The sequence below is a fragment of the Schistocerca americana genome, chromosome 11 (assembly GCF_021461395.2).
Source record: "Schistocerca americana isolate TAMUIC-IGC-003095 chromosome 11, iqSchAmer2.1, whole genome shotgun sequence".
Taxonomy (NCBI): Eukaryota; Metazoa; Arthropoda; class Insecta; order Orthoptera; family Acrididae; genus Schistocerca; species Schistocerca americana.
The window spans coordinates 37,260,809-37,281,735 of record NC_060129.1 but is presented as its reverse complement, the minus strand read 5'-3'; the positions used below and the strand labels follow the sequence as shown (position 1 = coordinate 37,281,735).

Genomic DNA, 20,927 nt, shown 5'->3' with positions numbered 1-20,927 from the left:
AAACATCCAATTCTTTTAGACTTTGTTCCATCTTGCAGGGAACACTAAGTGGAAGATAGCAATCTCTGCTCTGAGCCACAAAATGACTTAAAATGAACTCTCATTTCAACTCTTCTATAGTTTAAAGTGCATTACTTCTTATTAACAGCCACTCAAATAGGCTATGTGGTAACAGACATCAGTCATTAGAACACTGCAGACTTAAAAAGGCTGTACAGACAATCAGTGGTACAGTAAAAACTAATTCATTTGGCATAATGATGAAACTTGTGTTTTTGGTAAGGCGTGTGTTCCAGGCAGTCTGTGACAACTTCAACTGGAGGCATCATAACATGTGCGCCCAGCTGATAGGTGCTGTGTGTTCACTGCCAATGTCTGTGCCAAAACAGAGCAGTGCAGAGTGTCTGTAATTTCGCATTACACATTATTTGTGCCTATTTCACATATTGTGATCATCTTTTGCTCAGTTGATTCTTCGTAGTCAACCAGGATACTTGCTAAAACATTCTGATACAGTACAAATAGTAGCTGGGAATGTTAGTGTTAAACATAAAAGTGTTCATGCACTTCAGACTTCAGTTGCTGCCCATGTACCTGTCTATGCCTCTGTCTTGAAACTGAATGTCAGAGTGCCGTTGCACATTTACCTTCATCTACGAGTAGCATTTAAAAGATTTGAACATCCCGTCTATCTAGATGTGGAATTGAATTTGCGTAGGTTATTTATACATCTTTGAGAAATCTTATCATCTTTCATATTGAACCATCCATGTCCAGCTTATTTTGTTGTGGAGTGATGTAGCAGACTAACACAGAGTTCAATGATTTGATGGTCCTTCAATACAAAATGAAATATTGACTTATATTGTAAATGTTTTGAAAATGTGAACAGCTACTCCTGCATCAATATATTTTTGAGTCTCACATACGTCTTTTCCTCCTGACAACACCACCCAGCGTACTTCAGTAGGATTATGCCCAGCCACGTGTGACAAGGAATGCAGAAAACCTCTTTGAATAATGTCATATACACAGTGTACTTTACTGCACTTTCACATGACACGTTCACCGGAAAATGTGTCCTGAATATGTTTTGGTTAGCAACTTGTTTGTCATGGATACTTTATTGAACACTGTAGACTATTTGTAGACTCTCATAGAAACTGTATGGAGGGAGAGTCCCCATAACATGTCCAGTGTCTCCTTGATTGTGTTCCACAGCACTTGTATTTTCTAATTTCAGTGTGCAGGGTCTTCACAATCCTCAAAGCCAGAGATAATATTCAGTGCTGTGATTGTAATAATTTGTGTATAGTTGCGTACATAATTGGTGGTAGAAAATGCAAGCACATGTGACTTTCTTGGGGTTGCAGTTTTCACAATTGTTAGTGCAGATGATTTGTGCGCAACAGTTCTTTAATTAAGTAGTGATTCTTAAGGCTCCAAATCTTGTTTAGCACATTTTCTATGTATCCATAAAATTAGTTTATTATTCACATCAGTTGTTCTGAATTATCCCTATTTTTCTAGTAGACAATTCTTAAAACCTTTATTGAAATTTTCACTTTTTGTGGTTTTTTCTTTTGAGATAAATTCTGCTCTGATGATCTGAGAATTGTGCACTGCAAGAGAATGCATGTTAACAAATTGAGTACTACTTTGATTCTGTAAAAGATTAATGATGATGATGTTTGGTTTGTCGGGCGTTCAACTGCGCGGTCATCAGTGCCCATACAAAGTCCCAATTTTTACACAGTCCAGTTTTTTACACAGTCCATTGTAGCCACTGATACAAATGATGATGATGATGATGATACCGATACCACAAACACCCAGTTCCCGGGAAGAGAAAAATCCCCTACCCCACCGGGAATCAAACCCGGGATCCCGTGTAAAACATTAATGAAAATGAGCCAGTAAAACGTGTAAACTTCACTCTTGCTCAGGGCATTGTTTTGTGATTAATTATATTTTCAGCATTAGAAAGGAATGCTGGTATGTAATTTATTACAATTTACTTAATAGTGGCTGTGTAATTAGAAGTAAATCTTGTATCACACAATGCACTGTATGCTTATTCATTCATTTCAGTACCTTCTCCTGATGAACGATTGCCACCTTGAAAAAGCCAGAATGGTTTCCACTAAGGAAAACTTGAAGGTTAGCCAACAAGATACACACTACAATGCAAGACTCAAGTCTTCTGTAGCATCTGCTTCCCCATCAACATCACTATCTTCACAACAGTCTAAATGCAGTAACTATAGCTATGCTGCAAGTTTATACAAAAGTGTTATAAGTAACAGTATTTTATACAATGACTCAAGAGGTCTGCTTGGTTCTTCTGAATTACACAGTTCTGTAAAGAAGTTTGGTGAAACTATGTGGCTTGAGTATTTAAATACTGCCAATGAGGTAAGTGCTTTTTTATATAGCTTTATTTTGTGATTTAGAAAAAATAATTTCTGTATTTCTGCATAGACGCCAGACATTAATGTCACTAGCATTGCTCAGAAGAGAAGGTTGTTACATATTTTGCTACTACACCTTCTTTATTTGTGAATTATTTTCAACATTCTACAAGTACTGCTAGGACATTTGTGCATATGGTATTGAACAATGATGTAGTTGTTAATCCTTGTAAAGTTTGGCGGTATTATTCGTACTTGGTGCATAGTGAACTACATTGCAAGATTTGATTTAGGTGTGCAGTTTATAATTAAAAGGGTAACATGAAACTTTTCTCAAACAAGTGAAAACATTGGTCTGGACTAGGAGTTCATTCCAGGTACCTGTCTGGTATGGACAGATCTTCTCCAATTGTACCGTATAAGTAGGGCCTTAGGATTGATTCAAAATGTCAGCTTACTACAAAGACCTATCCATTCATTTCCAACAAATGCCTGAATTGGAAATGCACTGTTTACAAAACGTGATTCTGGTTCAGGTCTGCACTCTTTAGTAACTTGTAGCAAATATTTGTATCAGTATACACTTAGCATCAAATGCTGTCTCTAGACTATCTGATTAGGTCATTAGCAAGTACTCTAACATTTTATTAGAGTTTAACATAAATTGTGTATGTTGGCCTCTTTGCTCATGGAGCACTGAACCCAGTAAAAGGAAAATATAAGGATCTTCTTAATCAATGATTTTTATTTGCCTTGTGCATCGTATTGCAGGTTTATCAAATTGTTAATGGGTGTAGTGTAAAGTCATGCACTAATTTTTACTTAATTTTGAGGTTGTATAAGTGCTATTATGGACTATAAAAAATACATGGAAGTCACAGGTTGTGAGCTGACTACTTTCTGTAACTGCCCATTCCAATTTATACATCATTCTTAATCAAGATTTGATTAACATGTCATACATAGGTGTGGAGTCATCTATCTTATCCATAAAACAATTTGCATGACTGGATGCTAGCTTTTACAAGGAACGTTCCTTTACATGATATTGTTACATTCCATCCTGGATTTTCCATTGTTTGATAAATGTTTGAAAAATTATGTATTGACAGAGACAGGAAAATTGCATGTCAACAATGAAACAAAAACATAATGTGAAATCTTTGATTTTTTAGTAACATAATGTAAAATGACTTAACTAACATAAGTATAAAAAGACAACTGGGAAACCTGATGCTTCTGTGACCTAATGAACAAATTGTAAAAATAACTTAAAACAATATCAAATGAACAAATAAGCACAATAATAAGAGACTGTTGTTTGAAACAGTAACACAAATAAACAGTTTACAAGACAGATACCAAATAATAATACGGGGTGTACATGAAGTCTGGGAACACTTTCAATTATTTATTGCACAAGAACTAAACATTGTACAGATGTCATACATATTACTTTCTGAAGAGAAACTCTGAAAGTTTTTTTTTTACAAACATTTTATATGCGAACCATGAGTGACCCGGCAGAAGTCAATATGGTAATCGAATTCTTGCCATACCTGTCCCAGCATGACAGCGTCGACTGTGGCAGTCGCTTCTCGTATTTTCTCCCGGTGCTTTGCTACATCACATGGTAGAGGCGGTACATAAACCAGATGTGTCCCTACTGGAAAATGTCACACGGAGTGAGATCTGGTGATCGGGGAGGCCGTTTCATAAAATAGCTGTCCCCTTCTGTAGCACAGCCGATCCATTGATGCGGCAGCTCCGTGCTCAGGTACCCACGAACTTCATGATGAAAATGGGCTGGAATTTGTTGTGCCAGTGGTAAATGGCCTTCCTTGTTGGTAGCTTCTTACTGTACTTGGTTCTAAAGATCTTTGAACAGCTGTAGCCCACCTGTTTTCATCGAACTCCGATAGACAGAAAGCTCGCTCTGCACCTGAACTGGCCATGTTTGCGACTAGCACTGACTATCGGCAAAATTACCAAACTATGCTGTGGCCGTATACATGGAGAAAAAAGAAAAAAGAAGTCTGGGTTTCTCTTCAAAGTAACATGTGTATGATATCTGTACTATGTTTGGTTCTAATGCTATAAATAATTGAAAGTGTTCCCGGACTTTATGTACACCATGTAGTTTAATTAAAGAAAACAATCCTATGTGAAATTACAAGATGGCTGCTCGAGCGGTTCAAGGCGCTACAGTCTGGAACCGCGAGGCCGCTACGGTCGCAGGTTCGAATCCTGCCTCGGGCATGGATGTGTATGATGTCCTTAGGTTAGTTAGGTTTAAGTAGTTCTAAATTCTAGGGGACTGATGACCTCAGAAGTTAAATCCCATAGTGCTCAGAGCCATTTTGAAATTAGAAGATGACAGTTTGTGGCAGCAGAAAAATAAATCTTATTAACTTTGAGGTGTTGTTTATCCACCTATTGAATTGATCAGTAAATGGTAGATATTATAGTTTTTATGGTCGCCTATGATGTGAAGTAATTGTGATTTGGACCTGCTGATCAGATCCAAATAAATGTGCTTCTGTCCTTCTTAGTGGACTTCATTTCCTTTGCAGTGTCTTAAGTGCTAGAAGGTGAGAGAGAGATGGAATCTGTGACCAAGAAAATTAAAGCTGCTTTATACATTGAAGATAGCTCCCCTAAGATATGTTTAACATGATCATATTACAATTGTTTGAGTTATAGATGTCTTGTCTCATTAGACTGCACAACAAAAATACATTTTGACAAAGAAAAATGTCAGATTGAGAAATAATATCAGAATGACAGTTTAAAATCATGTTTGTTTTTGTCCATACATCGTCTCTATCGTTATTGTGAGCACCATTCTTTCATGGTCGCAACACATCTCAAAGTTTGACTTCTAAGAACTAATCGCCCACACCAGGTGGAGACACTGAACTTGTCATCTCATCTTGCAGATATGCTGCGCCCATGTACCCCGTATTACCTGCAAATATTAATACACTATTTCTCCCACAATTCGCTGTCTGAAACTTAAGTATTTTTTTTAATGAAATATCTTAATCATATTTCATACATTAGGACAGAGAGTGTAACTCATCATTTTCCCTAAAATGATGTGTTATATCTCAACTTTTCCACTCCACCTCACACAATGTGTTGGAACTTGCCATGAAACATGATAAGCTGGAGTGGCTGTGTGTGTTCTGCTACATAACTTCGGGTGTGAAACAGCAGTATAAGGTCATGCTGAGTATCACAATAGCAAGCAGTGTGGAAGTCACTACTGGGCCTGTTATGTTAAATAAAATATTGGGCTGGTGGAATCCATAATACATGTGGCAGCTCTATCTAGTGACTTGTTGCTGCTCCTGTGTCGTCAACTATTTTAAGGACTAGAACAGTTCATTGTTGCTAGTATCTGGAAAAAGTGATGAGACAGGATGTGTACTGAGAGATAAGCTAATTTTTGGAATGGATGACAGGAATGGTTCGATGGCGACATTTCAAATTTCTTTCATTTGTGCTGAGAACAGAAATTCATCTCCCAGAGTATTGCAACAGAATGCTTTGAATAGAAGTCTACTACTATTCATTGTTACTTGGTACTTGTGGAGAGTGAAATTCCGATTAGAAAACACAAGTGAAACCAGAACGACATAGGGGTTGGCATATATCTTGCCAACGTTTGGTTAATTCAACTATCAATCTGGGACCATTCGAGTTTGTTGTGTAAGAGACAAACTGTCTTCAGTATGTTCCAAGAAGAAATGGAATCTACATAAGGTGCTGAATTGTGCCACTCAAGTGTAAGTAAAGGTACTACACTGTATCATCAATGTATACTTGGAGGCCAGGTGTGTGGAGCAGTGCTGGATCATGCTTCTTGGGCGGTGGTTTAACAATAGGTGTTTTGGTTCACGGAGAGTGGGATCTTATTTCTGCAGACCTTTCCTAACAACACGTTAGTCTTATCCATGATACTGGCTTTTACAATCTGCACTTGTGTGGTAATGCAGATTTTCAAATTTCATAAATTTTAATGTAACTTCGCCACACCAGACAACCTAGACAATTATGTAGTGACAATGTCTCTACGTAGTGAAATAATGCAAACATGTGACAAAACCATTTAGTTGTAGATGCAGGTAATGAAATATAGAGGAATAAATAAGAGTGAAACGGGGCTGAAGAGGCCACGAGGCGAAACACAGAGCAGAATCATCAGTTGATTGAAATAGATAGTTTCGTCTCCCACGCAAGATAAAAATTGTTTTTAATCCCTAGACTGTAAATTGATGGGGTAACAGAATGTAAATTATATCATCTGTTCTAAACATTTCTGAGATTTGCTGGATCCTCTATAGTAGATGCTATATATCTTTATACTTGGTCAAGCGATCAAACTGAGCTATAATCTTCTGATCTGTAATTCAACGATGACAGGCAATGTGAAATACAGTATCTGTAATGGTCTAGTGCAGGGACATGTAAATTTCTTAGTTCTGCCCAATTTCATGGCAGTTTGTCATAACATCCCATGATCTCCTAATGGGTATATCAGCATCCTTTCAACTATGGAGCTGTCTCCATGTTCAGCTGCATTGTCCTGCTGAATTCTCTTCAAAATAAATGTTAATCTTTTAGCCAAGTACTTCACTTCGCTGGAATTCATTTCAGGTGACAGCTTATAAGTCTTGAAAGATGAATGCATTTTGTGATGATAAACAACCTCAAAGGGAATCGACACTGTGGTTTCGTGTACTCTGGTGTTGTATGACGAAATCACATATGGTAGTAGACAATCCTAGTCTGAGGGGAAGCTAATCATGTTATAAGATAAGATTCTAGGTACTGTTTTATGAATGTGTTCAACCCTGCCATTACTCTTAGAATGAAATGACGTAGCTCTGAACTTCTTTATTTTAAACAGTCAAGATAACTGTATGATAAGATTGGCCATAACATTTGTCCCTCAGTCTGCTATAATGGCCTCTGGACTTCTGGATTGTAGTGCAAAATAAGTTACCAGTGCTCTCACAACCATGTCAGCAGCCATGTCTGCAGTGGGTCACACAATAAGATAATGAGAGAAATGGTCAGCGACAGATAAAATGTATGTTACTTTTTACTGTTAAGGCAAATGGTTCTGCAATATAGACTTTGAAAGGTCCAGCTACCTCAGATATGGTTTGAAGAGGTACATTTGGTTTTTGTTCTTGCACTCTCTGCAAAAAGACAATTTTGAACATAATATCCTAATTTATTTATTTATTTATTTTCGTTTTATTTTGACCACCAATAATGGCCTGCCCTGTGTGCCTGCATGGCACTTTCCCCATTACGATGTGTCTGTATACTCTTATGACTTTGTCGCAGTATATACTTGCCAGTTGTCTCGGGATTCTTGTGCCTTCTTTAATTCCTCAGTGAGCACATCATCTACCTGCAGGATCTTAATTTTTGTACTCAAGGCACCTGGATTCTGATTTAACTTTCCAGGCTTAATTCTGGTTATGTAATCACATTCACAGAGTTTTAAGGCCTATCTGACAAGGTGTAATTTTGCACAGCTGCTACAGCTGACATGAAGCATAACCAATTGGTTTTTCTTCACCATTTTGTATCTGAATCAAAATACAACCAGCTGAGACATTGCTAGCATCACACAACAAGATTAAAGGTAGAGCAAAATGCCGATAACCCAAGACAAGTGCACTTGTTAAGAATGTCTTTCAGTTTTAACATGGCCCTCCTGCTATCCGTTGTCCAGACAGGAGCAGCTCCCTTCTTTAGTGATTTTGTAAGCCATTTCGTGGTGACCGGATAGTTCTCCACAAAACGGCGATAGTAATTTATTAACCTGAGAAATCAGTTGCAATTCTTTAATGTTCCTCGATGCTGGAAAATCGTTCACTGCGTTTTTTAATTGTGGTTCCGGTCTTAACCATCTGCTAACATTATATGGCCTGGATAGTGCACTCATGACAGTGCAAAATCACAGTTTTTGAATTTCAAATTTATATTAGCATCACTAAAATGGGTTAGTATGTTTTTTAGTTACTTTGCATGTTCTCTCACTGAATTTGAAAAGACAACTGTGTTATCCAGGTATACTGGTCACATGGTTGGCTTTAAACCTCCTAAAAGTAAATCAGCAAAATGTTAAAATGTTGTGGAGGGGGAGAGGCGGGTGTTTGGGGGGGGGGGGGGGCTTTCTTTGATATTCATAATGCCCACAGGGTACAACAAAAGCTGTCTTTTTCTCCATCTTTAATAGCTACATGAATCTGATAGTAGCTGGAGCATGGTGAAGAATTTGCATTTGCCAAGGTGATTGAAAATATCATCAGTCCTTGCAAAAAATGCTGCAAGCTTTTCCTCTGTAACTGGTTTTGTTGGGGACTACCACTGTAACGAGCGTACATAAACAGGGTGTATATGACCTGGGACAACCAGGAGATCCAATTAAGACCCAGGAATTTTTTCATCTGGGAGAAAACCGGGAAAACCCATTTTCTTTTTTCTTTTTTTTTTTTTTTTTTGGGAAGACTATGCAATGCTTCATAACAACAAATTGCCTCCAATGAGCGTGAAGTCACAACTGTTTACATTAGATTCGTTTTAGCAGTTACGAGTGGGCTCATACGCATGCGCAGTTGAGTTGCTTTTGAGTAGTAGATTCTCTTGATTACGGCTACAGGAATGTGGATGTTGGCTGTGCAAGCAGTCGCATCAAGCAGCTAGATGCCACCGAGAAAAGGGGGCACCAAATTCATATTCTTGAGGAAAAAAACTTGTATCACAAAGTGCCTAGCATGCAGTGCGTGTTTGTCTATTGATTATTCATATAATTTTGAAACACATCCCTATTGTATTCTGAACATTTTTGAACACATTTTAAGTTGATTTCTGACTGAATCATAAGTTGATTTTTGAATGCATGCATAGTGTATGTGATGTCTCATCGCATCTAGAAATAAACTTCCCGTAGACGGGACAGGGCTATACGAGTTGAGTGGACTAAAGCGAAACGTATGAATACTAATCGCTGTCTGATTATGTGGTTGATTGGGTTTGTGAATGATCAGTGTTGTTATAATTACTAGCGAAATCCATAGATTCAGACTACCAAAGTGGAAATAAACAACTGTCAGGAATAACAGGTGAGAAAGATTATGTATTATCTTCTCTGTGTATCCAAGGAAATGAAATTTTGACAGAAAATTTTTGGCCATATCACTACACTAGTAAGGACTAGTAGTACAGTTCTCGTCTAGCAGCCACTTAAGTTCTATTCTGGAAGTAACGTGGAAAACGTGTTGCACAAAAACGTAAAACGCCTAACTGGAAAATAATCGCGGGATAACCTAACCTGTGATTCTGGCAGGGTTAGTGAAGTTAATCAGCAAACAAATTTTGACAATGGCACAAATAGCTACAGAATTGGTGGTGACAAGATTGTTTGTGGAACGAGAAAGGAGAAGAAACGGGGACATTACATAAATTATGGGAGAATAAGGCGATCCCAAATTTATATAAAAATTTCGTAATACTACTTTTCGATCTCTTGCTTGAGAAACTGGTGCGTATGAATGAAAGTGAAACTATTTCCTAACAATTTTTTTTTTTTGTTTGTAGTAGGCCTAATAGGCATTTGATATTGGTACTGCGTGAATTATATTCTGTAGTGTTACAAAAATGGCCATTGGTGCCAAAACAGTCTTGTTTATTTGGTGTGTGTTACAAATCTGCTGACATATTAGAAAGGCCTATTCTGTTTTATCTAGCAGACAGTGACAAAATAGATGTAATCAGATCGAGAAACCACGCCAGTCTTGGGTATTATTTGTGTTAACAGCTTTTTCAGTATTAGATAATGACATTTTGATTTTTCAAGTAGCAAAACGTTTCATGAACTTTGATGAGGTAATACCGTAGATCCTCTCCCAGAAAGGAAAGCACACCATGTAAAGCTGTAGTGAGATTAGAGAGAAAAAAATGCTAGGAGCTAAGGATTGAAGAAATGCCTAATTTTTTGCTTATCTCTTGTCTTTATTGGATTTATGTATCCTATATTTAATTTTATGTCACACAAAACAGCAAGTTATTAGCGAATAGGCACTAAAGAGTTCAGATTTTCTGAAGAGTTCTTGTTCTCCCGATTGCAAAAAATCCCATCTGCTATTAATTGTGCGATTTTGTTTTTTGAAAAGGGGCAGGCTGTCAAACCGGTTGACTGGGAGCAGGTGAGGCACCACAGGACATTTCAATGTCCACTGTCCTGAATATAGTTTGATGGCATCCATTACAAAATATACACGTTTCAATTCCACAGAGCGAAATACAGTGATATGCGTTAGAAGAATGATTTATCAGGAGGCGTGGCACTGCACTTAGCCATACTTAAGACCAAATAATATGTCTTACGTTTCCTTGAACACATATGTTTTATGTTTCAGACTTTTCAGAAAGATGTGCGCTACAAGATGAACATATTTTGGAAAATTCGATTTTTTTAGTATTGATCCGGTCCGCAAATATCGTAGATCCGGGGCTGATGCGCAGAGCAGTCAGAGTAGAGTTGTAGTGGGTAGCCTCCACGTGATCTGTGTCTACATTTAGTGATTTTACTGTTTCCCCTTCGTATACTCTCATGTCAAATCAAAACAAAACGGATATCTGTGGCCGAGAGCAATCAAGTGAATTAAAATACGTTCACATAATTATGGAAGGCTAAAATATGGCATTAGTTTCAGATTTTCTTTTATTTCTACCTTTCTGACAGTCGAACATTATTCGCCTTGTGGAACAATGAAGTTATTTTTGTCTGTTTGCAAAAGAAATTTGACTTTTATTAACCTTTTCTGCAGTGGCAGTCAATGTATTTGAAACAAAATGTTTAATTCCACCGTACTGGCTAGTTTCAACAGTACGCTGCATTTCACGTGCATGGGTTTTTTTTTCCCCCTACCACATATGGCATTATGCCATAATTAAGAACCAAATATGATATAATACAATACTGGTGCTCCAAGAAAATTTACATCGTGAAAGCCACACTGAAAAACTTAATATCAAGTTGAGGTCTACTTCATTGGGAATCTGGACATATGAGTGTGCACTTTAAATGTGCACATTTTAATATGGTTCACGAAATTCCGATGCTCATCGAGTATCTTCTAATGTCTTGTTTCTTTTATGACATAATGTATGATCTTTCAGCGTTTAACACGTACGCACATACGGGCTTCCTATGTTATGATAGCTGTGTCGCCTGTTATTTGCGCTGTCTGGCAACTGCTGAAACAAACCTATTTCTGACAGGTCACGGGAAAACATTGCAACTAGTGGTTTGAAAAGCGTTACTTTCAAAGTAAATATCCTTCTATGTAAGTTGAACTATGTGCAAGAATGTGCCATGAATTTATTAAATTAAAGAGCGTTTGACTCATTTAAAAATCAACTCTTTGATGATGAGTCATTTAGAAGAATTTTGAACCCTGAAGATCAGACATTTATCTCATTATTGAAAATTTTACTGGCACATTTGTGTGATGTATCTCAAAGTGCAACACACACAAAAAAGATCAACATTATATGCGAAAGCTTAGCTTCTCTTGCAGCATATTAACCTTAGAGACCAATATTATACGAGGGCTATCCACAAAGTACATTATGTTTTGGAATTAAAAGTAAATAAGCTATTGGATATTATTTTTATTATATACAGATGAAAGCCACACTTAAATACTACTTTTCTACATAGTTGCCATTTAAATTAAGGTACTTATCGTAGTGATGGACGAGCTTGGAAATTCCTTCGTCGTAAAATTCGGCCGCCTGTGCCTTCAACCACGTAATGACTGTCTTTTGGGACAGAAAAGGTGTGATTTTTGTGGATTTCCTGGAAAGAGGGACTACAATAAACTCTCAAAGGTATTGCCAAACTATGCACAGCCTCAGAAGAGCAATACAAAACAAGCGCAGGGGAAAGTTGGGCTCAAAGATCTTGCTGATTCACGACAACGCCCGGGCCCATACGGCAAATGCCACTCGTGAAGTTCTCGAATCTTTTAAGTGGGAGTTGTTTCCTCATCCGCTGTACAGTCCCGACCTGGCACCGAGCGACTTCCACTTATTCCCAGCAATGAAGAAGTGGTTGGCTATGCAGCGTTTTGATGACGACGCACAGCTTCAAGAAGAGGTAACCACATGGTTGAAGGCACAGGCGGCCGAATTTTACAACGAAGGAATTTCCAAGCTCGTCCATCGTTACGATAGGTGCCTTAATTTAAATGGCAACTATTTAGAAAAGTAGCATTTAAGTGTGGCTTTCATCTGTATATAATAAAAAAAATTCCAATACTTTATTTATTTTTAATTCCAAAACGTAATGTACTTTGTGGATAGCCCTCGTATGTGGCAGCTTTGCTTTTCTTGTAGCAACACCATATATATTAATTTAAACTATTAACTTTCCCTGTTTGTGTGTTCATGCTACTTAACAGTGATGTTGCTACTGGCTGACTACATCACGTGTCCTATGCTCTGAATATCTGCTGTCATCGGCTGGCGAGATCACGTGACATGAGCTATGACTGGCTTACAAAAGCGCATCGCAATCTCGATTTCAATGATTTGAAAAGTAACATGTGGTGTTTGGTGGAATTCCATTGTATAATTTTGTAATATGAAAATACGCAGCATGCGTGTTGCTACACGTGAAAGATATTTTTAAATCTTGTCTTTTTCCCTGAGTTTCGTTTTCTAAGTGCCAGGAAATTCTATGCCCATGTATAAAACCATAACCATTCAAAGGATTGATAAGGGAAAATATACTGTCACTTAACACGGAGAAAGCTTGTTTTCACCTGGGAGAAAGTGTATTTTTATCCGTGAAAAATCCGGGAATTTTTTTCCTTGTCCGCGTATACACCCTGATAAAAGTGCAGGAACACTTTGTCATTTATTGCACAAGAACAAAACATTGTACAGATATCATATGTATGTCATTTTGAAGAGAAACCCTGAAAGTTCTTTTTTCATGTGTACCGTGCAATGGTTCTTTCGCGTTCTCATCAATACGGCACCAGAACGTTTAAGTTCTACCACTGTAAAGATGGAAGATCCGCGATTTGGAATGTCAGAACTGTGTAGTAAGTAGCAACAGGCACACTCCAAACCATCGACTCTCGGAGAGAGATTTTAACCGTGTTCAACCTAATGGTAAATTATCGAACTATTTTTCTCCGAATCATACAGTTTGTGGGAAAAGCAGTGAGAATAATTACTTTTGGAAACGTTTTATCAGACAAAGCCTGTTATAACAATAAACTGTTTTTCTTAATAAAACGGTCGCCAGCCCAAATCGGGCACAGTGTCCACACAAAAAGATGAAGTCAATTTTCGACACTGAATAAATAACTACTTTGACTTACTATGTAATTGAAACACAACCACTTAATTTCCATTTACTTGGGTCACTTGGCAGTAAGTACTATTAATCCCACTTTCTGTTACTTATGGAATTTATCACTATACTTCAGTAATTATTTAAAGAAGACACACACCGGGTTCCTAGGAGGAAGTTATTGTCTGTTCTACGAGATTATGGAATAGGAAGCAAACTTTTGCAAGCAATTAAAGGTCTTTACATGGGTAGTCAGGCAGCAGTTAGAGTTGACGGTAAATTGAGTTCATGGTTCAGAGTAGTTTCAGGGGTAAGACAAGGCTGCAACCTGTCTCCACTGTTGTTCATATTATTTATGTATCATATGTTGAAAACAATAGACTGCCTGGGTGAGATTAAGACATGTGAACACAAAATAAGCAGTCTTACATATGCGGATGACTTTGTTGTAATGGGAGATTCGCTTGAAAGTTTGCAAAGTAATATTTCAGAGCTACATCAGAAATGTAAGGACTATGGTATGAAGATTAGCATCTCCAAAACGAAAGTAATGTCAGTGGGGAAAAAATATAAACCGGTTGAGTGCCAAATAGGAGGAACAAAGTTAGAATAGGTGGACGGTTTCAAGTTCTTACGATGCATATTCTCACAGGATGGCAACATAGTGAAAAAACTGGAAGTGAGGTGTAACAAAGCTAATGCAGTGAGTGCTCAGCTATGATCTACTCTCTTCTGCAAGAAGGAAGTCAGTACCAAGACTAAGTTATCTGTGCACCGTTCAATCTTTTGGCCAACTTTGTTGTATGGGAGCGAAAGCTGGGTGGATTCAGGTTACCTTATCAACAAGGTTGAGGTTATGGATATGAAAGTAGCTAGGATGATTGCAGGTACTAGTAGATGGGAACAATGGCAGAAAGGTGTCCACAATGAGGAAATCAAAGAAAAACTGGGAATGAACTCTATAGATGTAGCAGTCAGGGCGAACAGGCTTAGATGGTGGGGTCATGTTTCACGCATGGGAGAAGCAAGGTTACCCAGGAGACTCATGGGTTCAGCAGTAGAGGGTAGGAGGAGTCGGGGCAGACCAAGGAGAAGGTACCTGGATTCGGTTAAGAATGATTTTGAAGTAATAGGTTTAACATCAGAAGAGGCACCAATGTTAGCACTGAATAGGGGATCATGGAGAAATTTTATAAGGGGGACTATGCTCCAGACTGAACGCTGAAAGGCATAATCAGTCTTAAATGATGATGATGATGATGATGATGATGATAACACATATGTTTCAACAAGGATACAAAAAAATATTAAACTTATAGCTATTATTCATATGACCAAAACTATTATTTAACACAACTAGATTTCATTTCTTTAGGACTTTTACTTGTTATCGTTTAACTAACACCAATATTTGTCTGGCTTTCTTTGACATGGAGAAGCAACACGAACAAATACTGTTAAGATTGTTGCAGTTAAACAATTATGTTACCTTACTTTCATAAATGCTATTGAAAACTTATCCTCATGGTCACGCAAAGCGGTGGTTCTTAAACCGATATGTGCAAACTTTAGTATTTAATAATGATTTTCAGAATTTACTACCAAAACAATACTATTGCCAGTAATTTACTATTATTCAAGCTTCAATAAACATCAGAATACTCGAAATAAATTCGTTTAGGTAAGGACCCTACTCAGGTAAATGAAATTGGAAAATTATGGCTAAACACAAAGGTACATTTAACGCTTATATTCCACTGATTGAAGAAGGATGGTTCATAGTGTGATACACTTCTAAGTAAAGTACTTTGCCTGTTACTGATGTCGAAGGTGGCATGAGGCGGTGCTGCATAGTAATATTGCACAGGTACAGCTCTTGATGTACATAGCTCTCTATCTTCCTCTTGGTGGCGACGATAAAATTGCAAATATCTGAGCTATTAATTTATTGCCGTACTGCGCCAATCATGTAGAACACGTCCGAGCCCAAAACCCAATCTTGCAGAAAATTCGGGGCCTCTAGTGCTTGACCAATGTAATGCGTGTTCACCACTTGCAGGGCAGCTACCGACTGTGTGTGTCACTTGCGCGCCAATTCTCACTCGTGCGCCCCACCACCTTTCCCATTCCACCACAGAATGGAGTTCTGTTCTACCTATGATCCCTACACATTTTCATTTTACACTTCTGCTTACAAAAACCCTAAGTATGAACCATCTACAATTGCATGACAGCACATACATACAAAATTGACATAATTAATTACAGTTGTACTTGAAATATTACATAATTATTTACAAAATATGTTTTAATACATTTATTCCACCTACATCAAAGAGGTTATTTTTAATAGATAAACTACACTTAACAAAAGCTTACTCTCGTTATAGTATTTGCATAATTTTTCAAAATTATTAAGGAACAACAAATTTAAAATTACAGATTAATGGCAGGATTATATTTACAATAGCATTACAACCGCCACAGCGTATTTTGGTAATTTGCCAATAGTCGGTGCTAGTCACAAGCATGGTGAGTTGAGGTATGTTGTAGTTCGAAAATGGGAAAGTGAACAGGCATAAATGTCGAATATGGGATACAAAGCATCAAAAATAAGCATTGAATTTGAGCGTGATTCCCCAAAGGTAAATATTTTTTGTGCCTTGTCACGTCGAAAACTGTACAGGCCATTCTTCTTTGTCGAAAGCACTGTCACTGATTATTCCTACTTGGACATGTTTCAGCAGAATGGGGCTCCACCCCATTTCCATCTCGAAGTTTGTGGGTACCTGAACACGGAGCTGCTGCATTGGTGGATTGGCCGTGCTACAAAAGGGGACAGCTGTTTCGTGAAATGGTCTTCCTGATCACCAGACCTCACTCCGTGTGAGTTTTTTCTGTGGGGACACATTAAAGATCTGGTGTATGTACCGCCTCTACCACGTGACACAGCAGAGGTCTGGGAGAGAGTACGGGAAGCGACTGCCACAGTCGACGATGCCATGCTAGGATGGGTATGGCAAGGTATCAATTACCATACTGACATGTGCTGGGTCTCTCATGGTTTGCATATCAAATGTTTGTAAAAAAACAAAAACTTTCACAGTCTCTCTTCAAAGGGCAGTATGTATGACACCTGTACAATGTTTAGTTCTTTTGCAATAAATAATTATTGAAAGTGTTCCCGGACTTTATGTACACCCTGTATGTGACAACCAGGAACTGAAAGAAGGTTTCATTACTCCAGCTTTTAGTAAATCTGAGGTATTTTTGTCTACTGCAGGCTGCAAGTGATAGGATATGCAATAAGGTTTCCAGGCTATTGGCTTGGTATCATGTGTAGGAATCTTGTGGTACATTAAGAAGTTTGACAGAAGTTGTTTCTTTTCTTCAGATGAAGTTGCAAAGTCAGCTAGAATGGGGTACAGTTGACAGTGAGTATATCTAACAAACAAAACATTTATTAGTATGCCTGTATTGATGAGGAAGGTAGACATTCTGCTGTTCATTTTATCTTGCAAACTTACGTTTACCACCTGAGCAATTCCTATCTCTCTTACTGGATTGGCTTTGCAGAAGGGGAGCAAGGAACAGTGGCAGAACTGCTCCCATTCACATTTCCCGTATTCATATTCCTTCGAGCATCTTGTTGACCTACTTGGTTAGCTTAGCAGTGCTGTAGAGATGGACAGTTTTCTCTCTCGTGTCTGATTTTTGTAAAACAAGCACATGCTGGTGCCAAACACTAAGGAGCCGTGTAACTTTTTCTCATTCGCAACGAGTGCAGTACACTTCGGCAACGAATACACATCCAGTGTGCTTTATCCTGGTGCATGATTAGACGAATTGTTGCACCTCCTTTGTGAGTTGTATAGCCTATCTTAGTGTACTCGGTGTACTTCACCTTGTCAGGTACCTGTGGGGTAAATCCTGCGAATGATTGAATCTGCACAGCAAGTTTCTGATTTCCTGAGTGGTATCTCTTTCCTTTCATTACTTTCTGTTAGTACATATGTACGACAAGAGATAACTCTTATTCGGGCAGAAAACCACTCGAAATCCTCTCCAGAATTTTGATATTTGATGGAAAGATTGTCCTTATAGCAGCTGATGGTATTTATCTCTGTACATATCCTCAAGGCATTCTGCAAGGATGTCAAATGCCTTGGTATTTCTCAGCCCTTCCTTGAATCTACATAAGCATGAGCCACTCCTTGCAACTTCGTGCTGGTACTCCTATGAACTTTTCGTCACTCGATGGGGACAGTTTCCCTGTTTCCATTACATTTTGTACTACTGTGTCAACGTTTAAACCTGGTTTAGAACCGCCTATGGGAACACAGAAGTAGGGAAGTTAGGCTAGCTCCGGGCACAGTGCTGTTTCGCAGCATCACATTTACTAATACCTCACTAAGGTGCCTTTGCAGATCATCATTTTTCACACGGAGTTGCTCCACCCGTGTTTGCAATATGTTGGATCCATCTCTAGTTGTCTCTGTGATGTGGGTGAAGGAATTGCTTTAAACTAGACACACAGACACACACACACACACACACACACACACACACAAAATTTGATAACAGAACTCGGTAATGTCAGTGGCAGCATTGGTCCAGTGGCATTTCCCCCTACAAGTGAAGCTTGCACATTTAATATGTAGGAATTGGATAGATAAAAAAATCCAGTCACCAAGTGATGGCAGGAGAAAGGTTTTACTTATGCAAGCTTTTGAAGCCAGTGGCCCCTCCTTCCAGCGTAAAGATTGAAAGGGTAGGGAGAGGGGTGAAGGGAAGGGAACTTGAGACGTCTAGGGAAAGGGGTGGGGTTCTGAAAAGTCACCCAGAATGCAAGGTCAGGGGAGACTTAACAGATGGGATGATAAGGAAAGGCTCCAACCGTTGCTTGGTGAATGGATTTTTTAGCTATACAATTACAGTATATTGTCAGAAATTGATTATTTTCATTGTTACAATTAAATTGTTCATTGACAATAGATCGGGCAGCAATGCAGTGGCGATGCCCGGTGTCGAGGTGCCATTGGGACATCATAATCATGATGTGGCCTCGTGTGACCACGGTAGAGGAGGCAGACGAGGTTGAATTTCCTTGCCTAATGGCAGTGATGGCAGCGTGGCATCAGGCCTGGGTAGACTGTGGTGGGCAGCTTGGGCTGACTGTGCTAAGCACTTGTCTGTTGCACCACAGCATGGAGCCGTACTGTCCTGCACGATGGTTTCTTACATCTGTTCACGGCTTAGTAATTTGTATGGGGCACCTCAAAGCTGAAAGTGGGTCAAATTTGGCATCTCACTTCAGATGCCAGTTCTTACACCCACTTGGGGGTGTAGTCAGGATTGGATAGTGATGTGGACTTGTAATTAATATACGTACTCATGTTGGGAAAAGGAAACCGTATCAGTTTATTTTCTCATAGGGATTACATTGTGAGAATTGTCAGGAGGACAACAGAAGGTAGTTCCAGAACCATCTAGGAGCAGAAGGGAAAATGCCAAGGTAAAGAAACAGAGCCATTTAGTGTTTGCTATAGGTGGGGGTTTGGAACATAAGAGAGAGATGTTCTTCAGCCCTGATAGCAGTCAGTGTCTAAAGTCAAGTGATCCTGTGGCATGATTTGGTTGGTAGGTAGGTCTTGACAGTGATGATTTGTCCTAGTCCATCATGAACTGGCCCATTGTTGTATCAGCAGCAAGGCGACAGACTGAGTGGGAGCCCATTTGTAAAATGAAGTAATAGTAATTTCTTGCTTACGGAGACTGGAGTAGCACCTTGCAAACAAACTACTTTCCAATAACAGTTTTAGCCTCGGATGTGACAGCCTTTTACATGATTATTGTGTAAAAATGGGTGTTTGTGAGACTTTAACATGGTGCATCATTTAAACTATATATTTTCGAATTACAAAAGTATAAATATGAAAAACACTGAATGTGACACTTAAGTTTTGTGAATATGTAAATTAACCTGGCATCTGGTATCTTTTAACATAACGTAGATCCCAGCCTACTTAGGCGATACATGTTATTTGTCCATAAAAACATGTCCGATTTCTTCCTCGTGATCAGATAAAGATGTTCATTTAAAAATATTATTTAGCTAGTTAGTATATAAAGAACTCCCCTCTGTGTGTACTTCGTGGTGTAATATTTGCAGAAATGACAAAAGAATTGTCGTCTTAGGACATTGTCAAAGTGTGACAGATATATAACATCTTCTCCTGCTACGAAGGGGTTATTTACTTATTGGGGTTGTGGCTTGGCAGTGTTTTGGAAGGCAGAGAGGAAGAGGCACTGTCTGCAATATCAACACCCAGAAAAAGCTTAACAAGGCTGAAGAGCAATGTCACTCTCTTCTGTGGTGTTATGAGATTCAATTTGAAAATGTTGTTCTTGTCAATGTGATCTGTTTACTTAATGTATATAAATGTCACATAAGAGCAACAAAATACAGAAGAGTTGTTTAAAAGGCAGTTATGTTATTTTGTAGCTTGAAGACTAGAGGGCTGTCTCACAGCCCTCAATCCTGTGCAAATGGAAACAAAGATAGCCACTCAGACTGGCAACACGAATGTGCATTTCGTGGAACTGTTTCAGCGTCACGATCGGCCTCGTCTTAATACAGCCGTCAGGCATAACAACATGAGACTTGGAGGTGCACTGATGACAGAAGGCATGAGTCACATTTCAGTGGTGTCGGTGGAGTCTATCAGTAGGACGGGTTTCACTAGACATGGCCTGCACCTCAACAGGTATGGGAAGGGGAGGTTGGCAAAACTTATAGGTGACAGCATAGGTGGGGGTGGTGGGATCACTCATGGGAAAATTCCGGTAGTTGTGGGTGTTAGAGCTGTACCTTTTTTAGATTGAAGTCAGCTGATAGGTATTCCTGCTTAAGGGAAGTCTCTCTAACAAAGAAACCACTTTCTACAAAGCTTGGGTATCCGATTAATGAGGGAATTAGTATATTTCATCAAAATATACAAGGTATTAGAGATAAAGTTAGTGAACTGCTTATAGATATTGACTCTGAAATTATTGGCATATCTGAACACTTCTTAAATAAGGAGATAATTCAGAGGCTTGCTTTACCAGGATACAGGTTG

The 20,927-nt window shown here is 38.6% G+C and overlaps 1 protein-coding gene across 1 annotated transcript in view; it reads left to right on the top strand.

Moving 5' to 3' along the window:
• Positions 1-20,927, top strand: part of LOC124553212 — a 233,739-nt gene that overhangs the window by 20,962 nt on the left and 191,850 nt on the right. The window contains exon 2 of the mRNA XM_047127105.1: positions 2,092-2,415. Coding sequence (XP_046983061.1) covers positions 2,104-2,415 — 312 coding nt within the window. The 5' untranslated portion in view covers positions 2,092-2,103. The remainder of the gene's footprint in view (positions 1-2,091; positions 2,416-20,927) is intronic.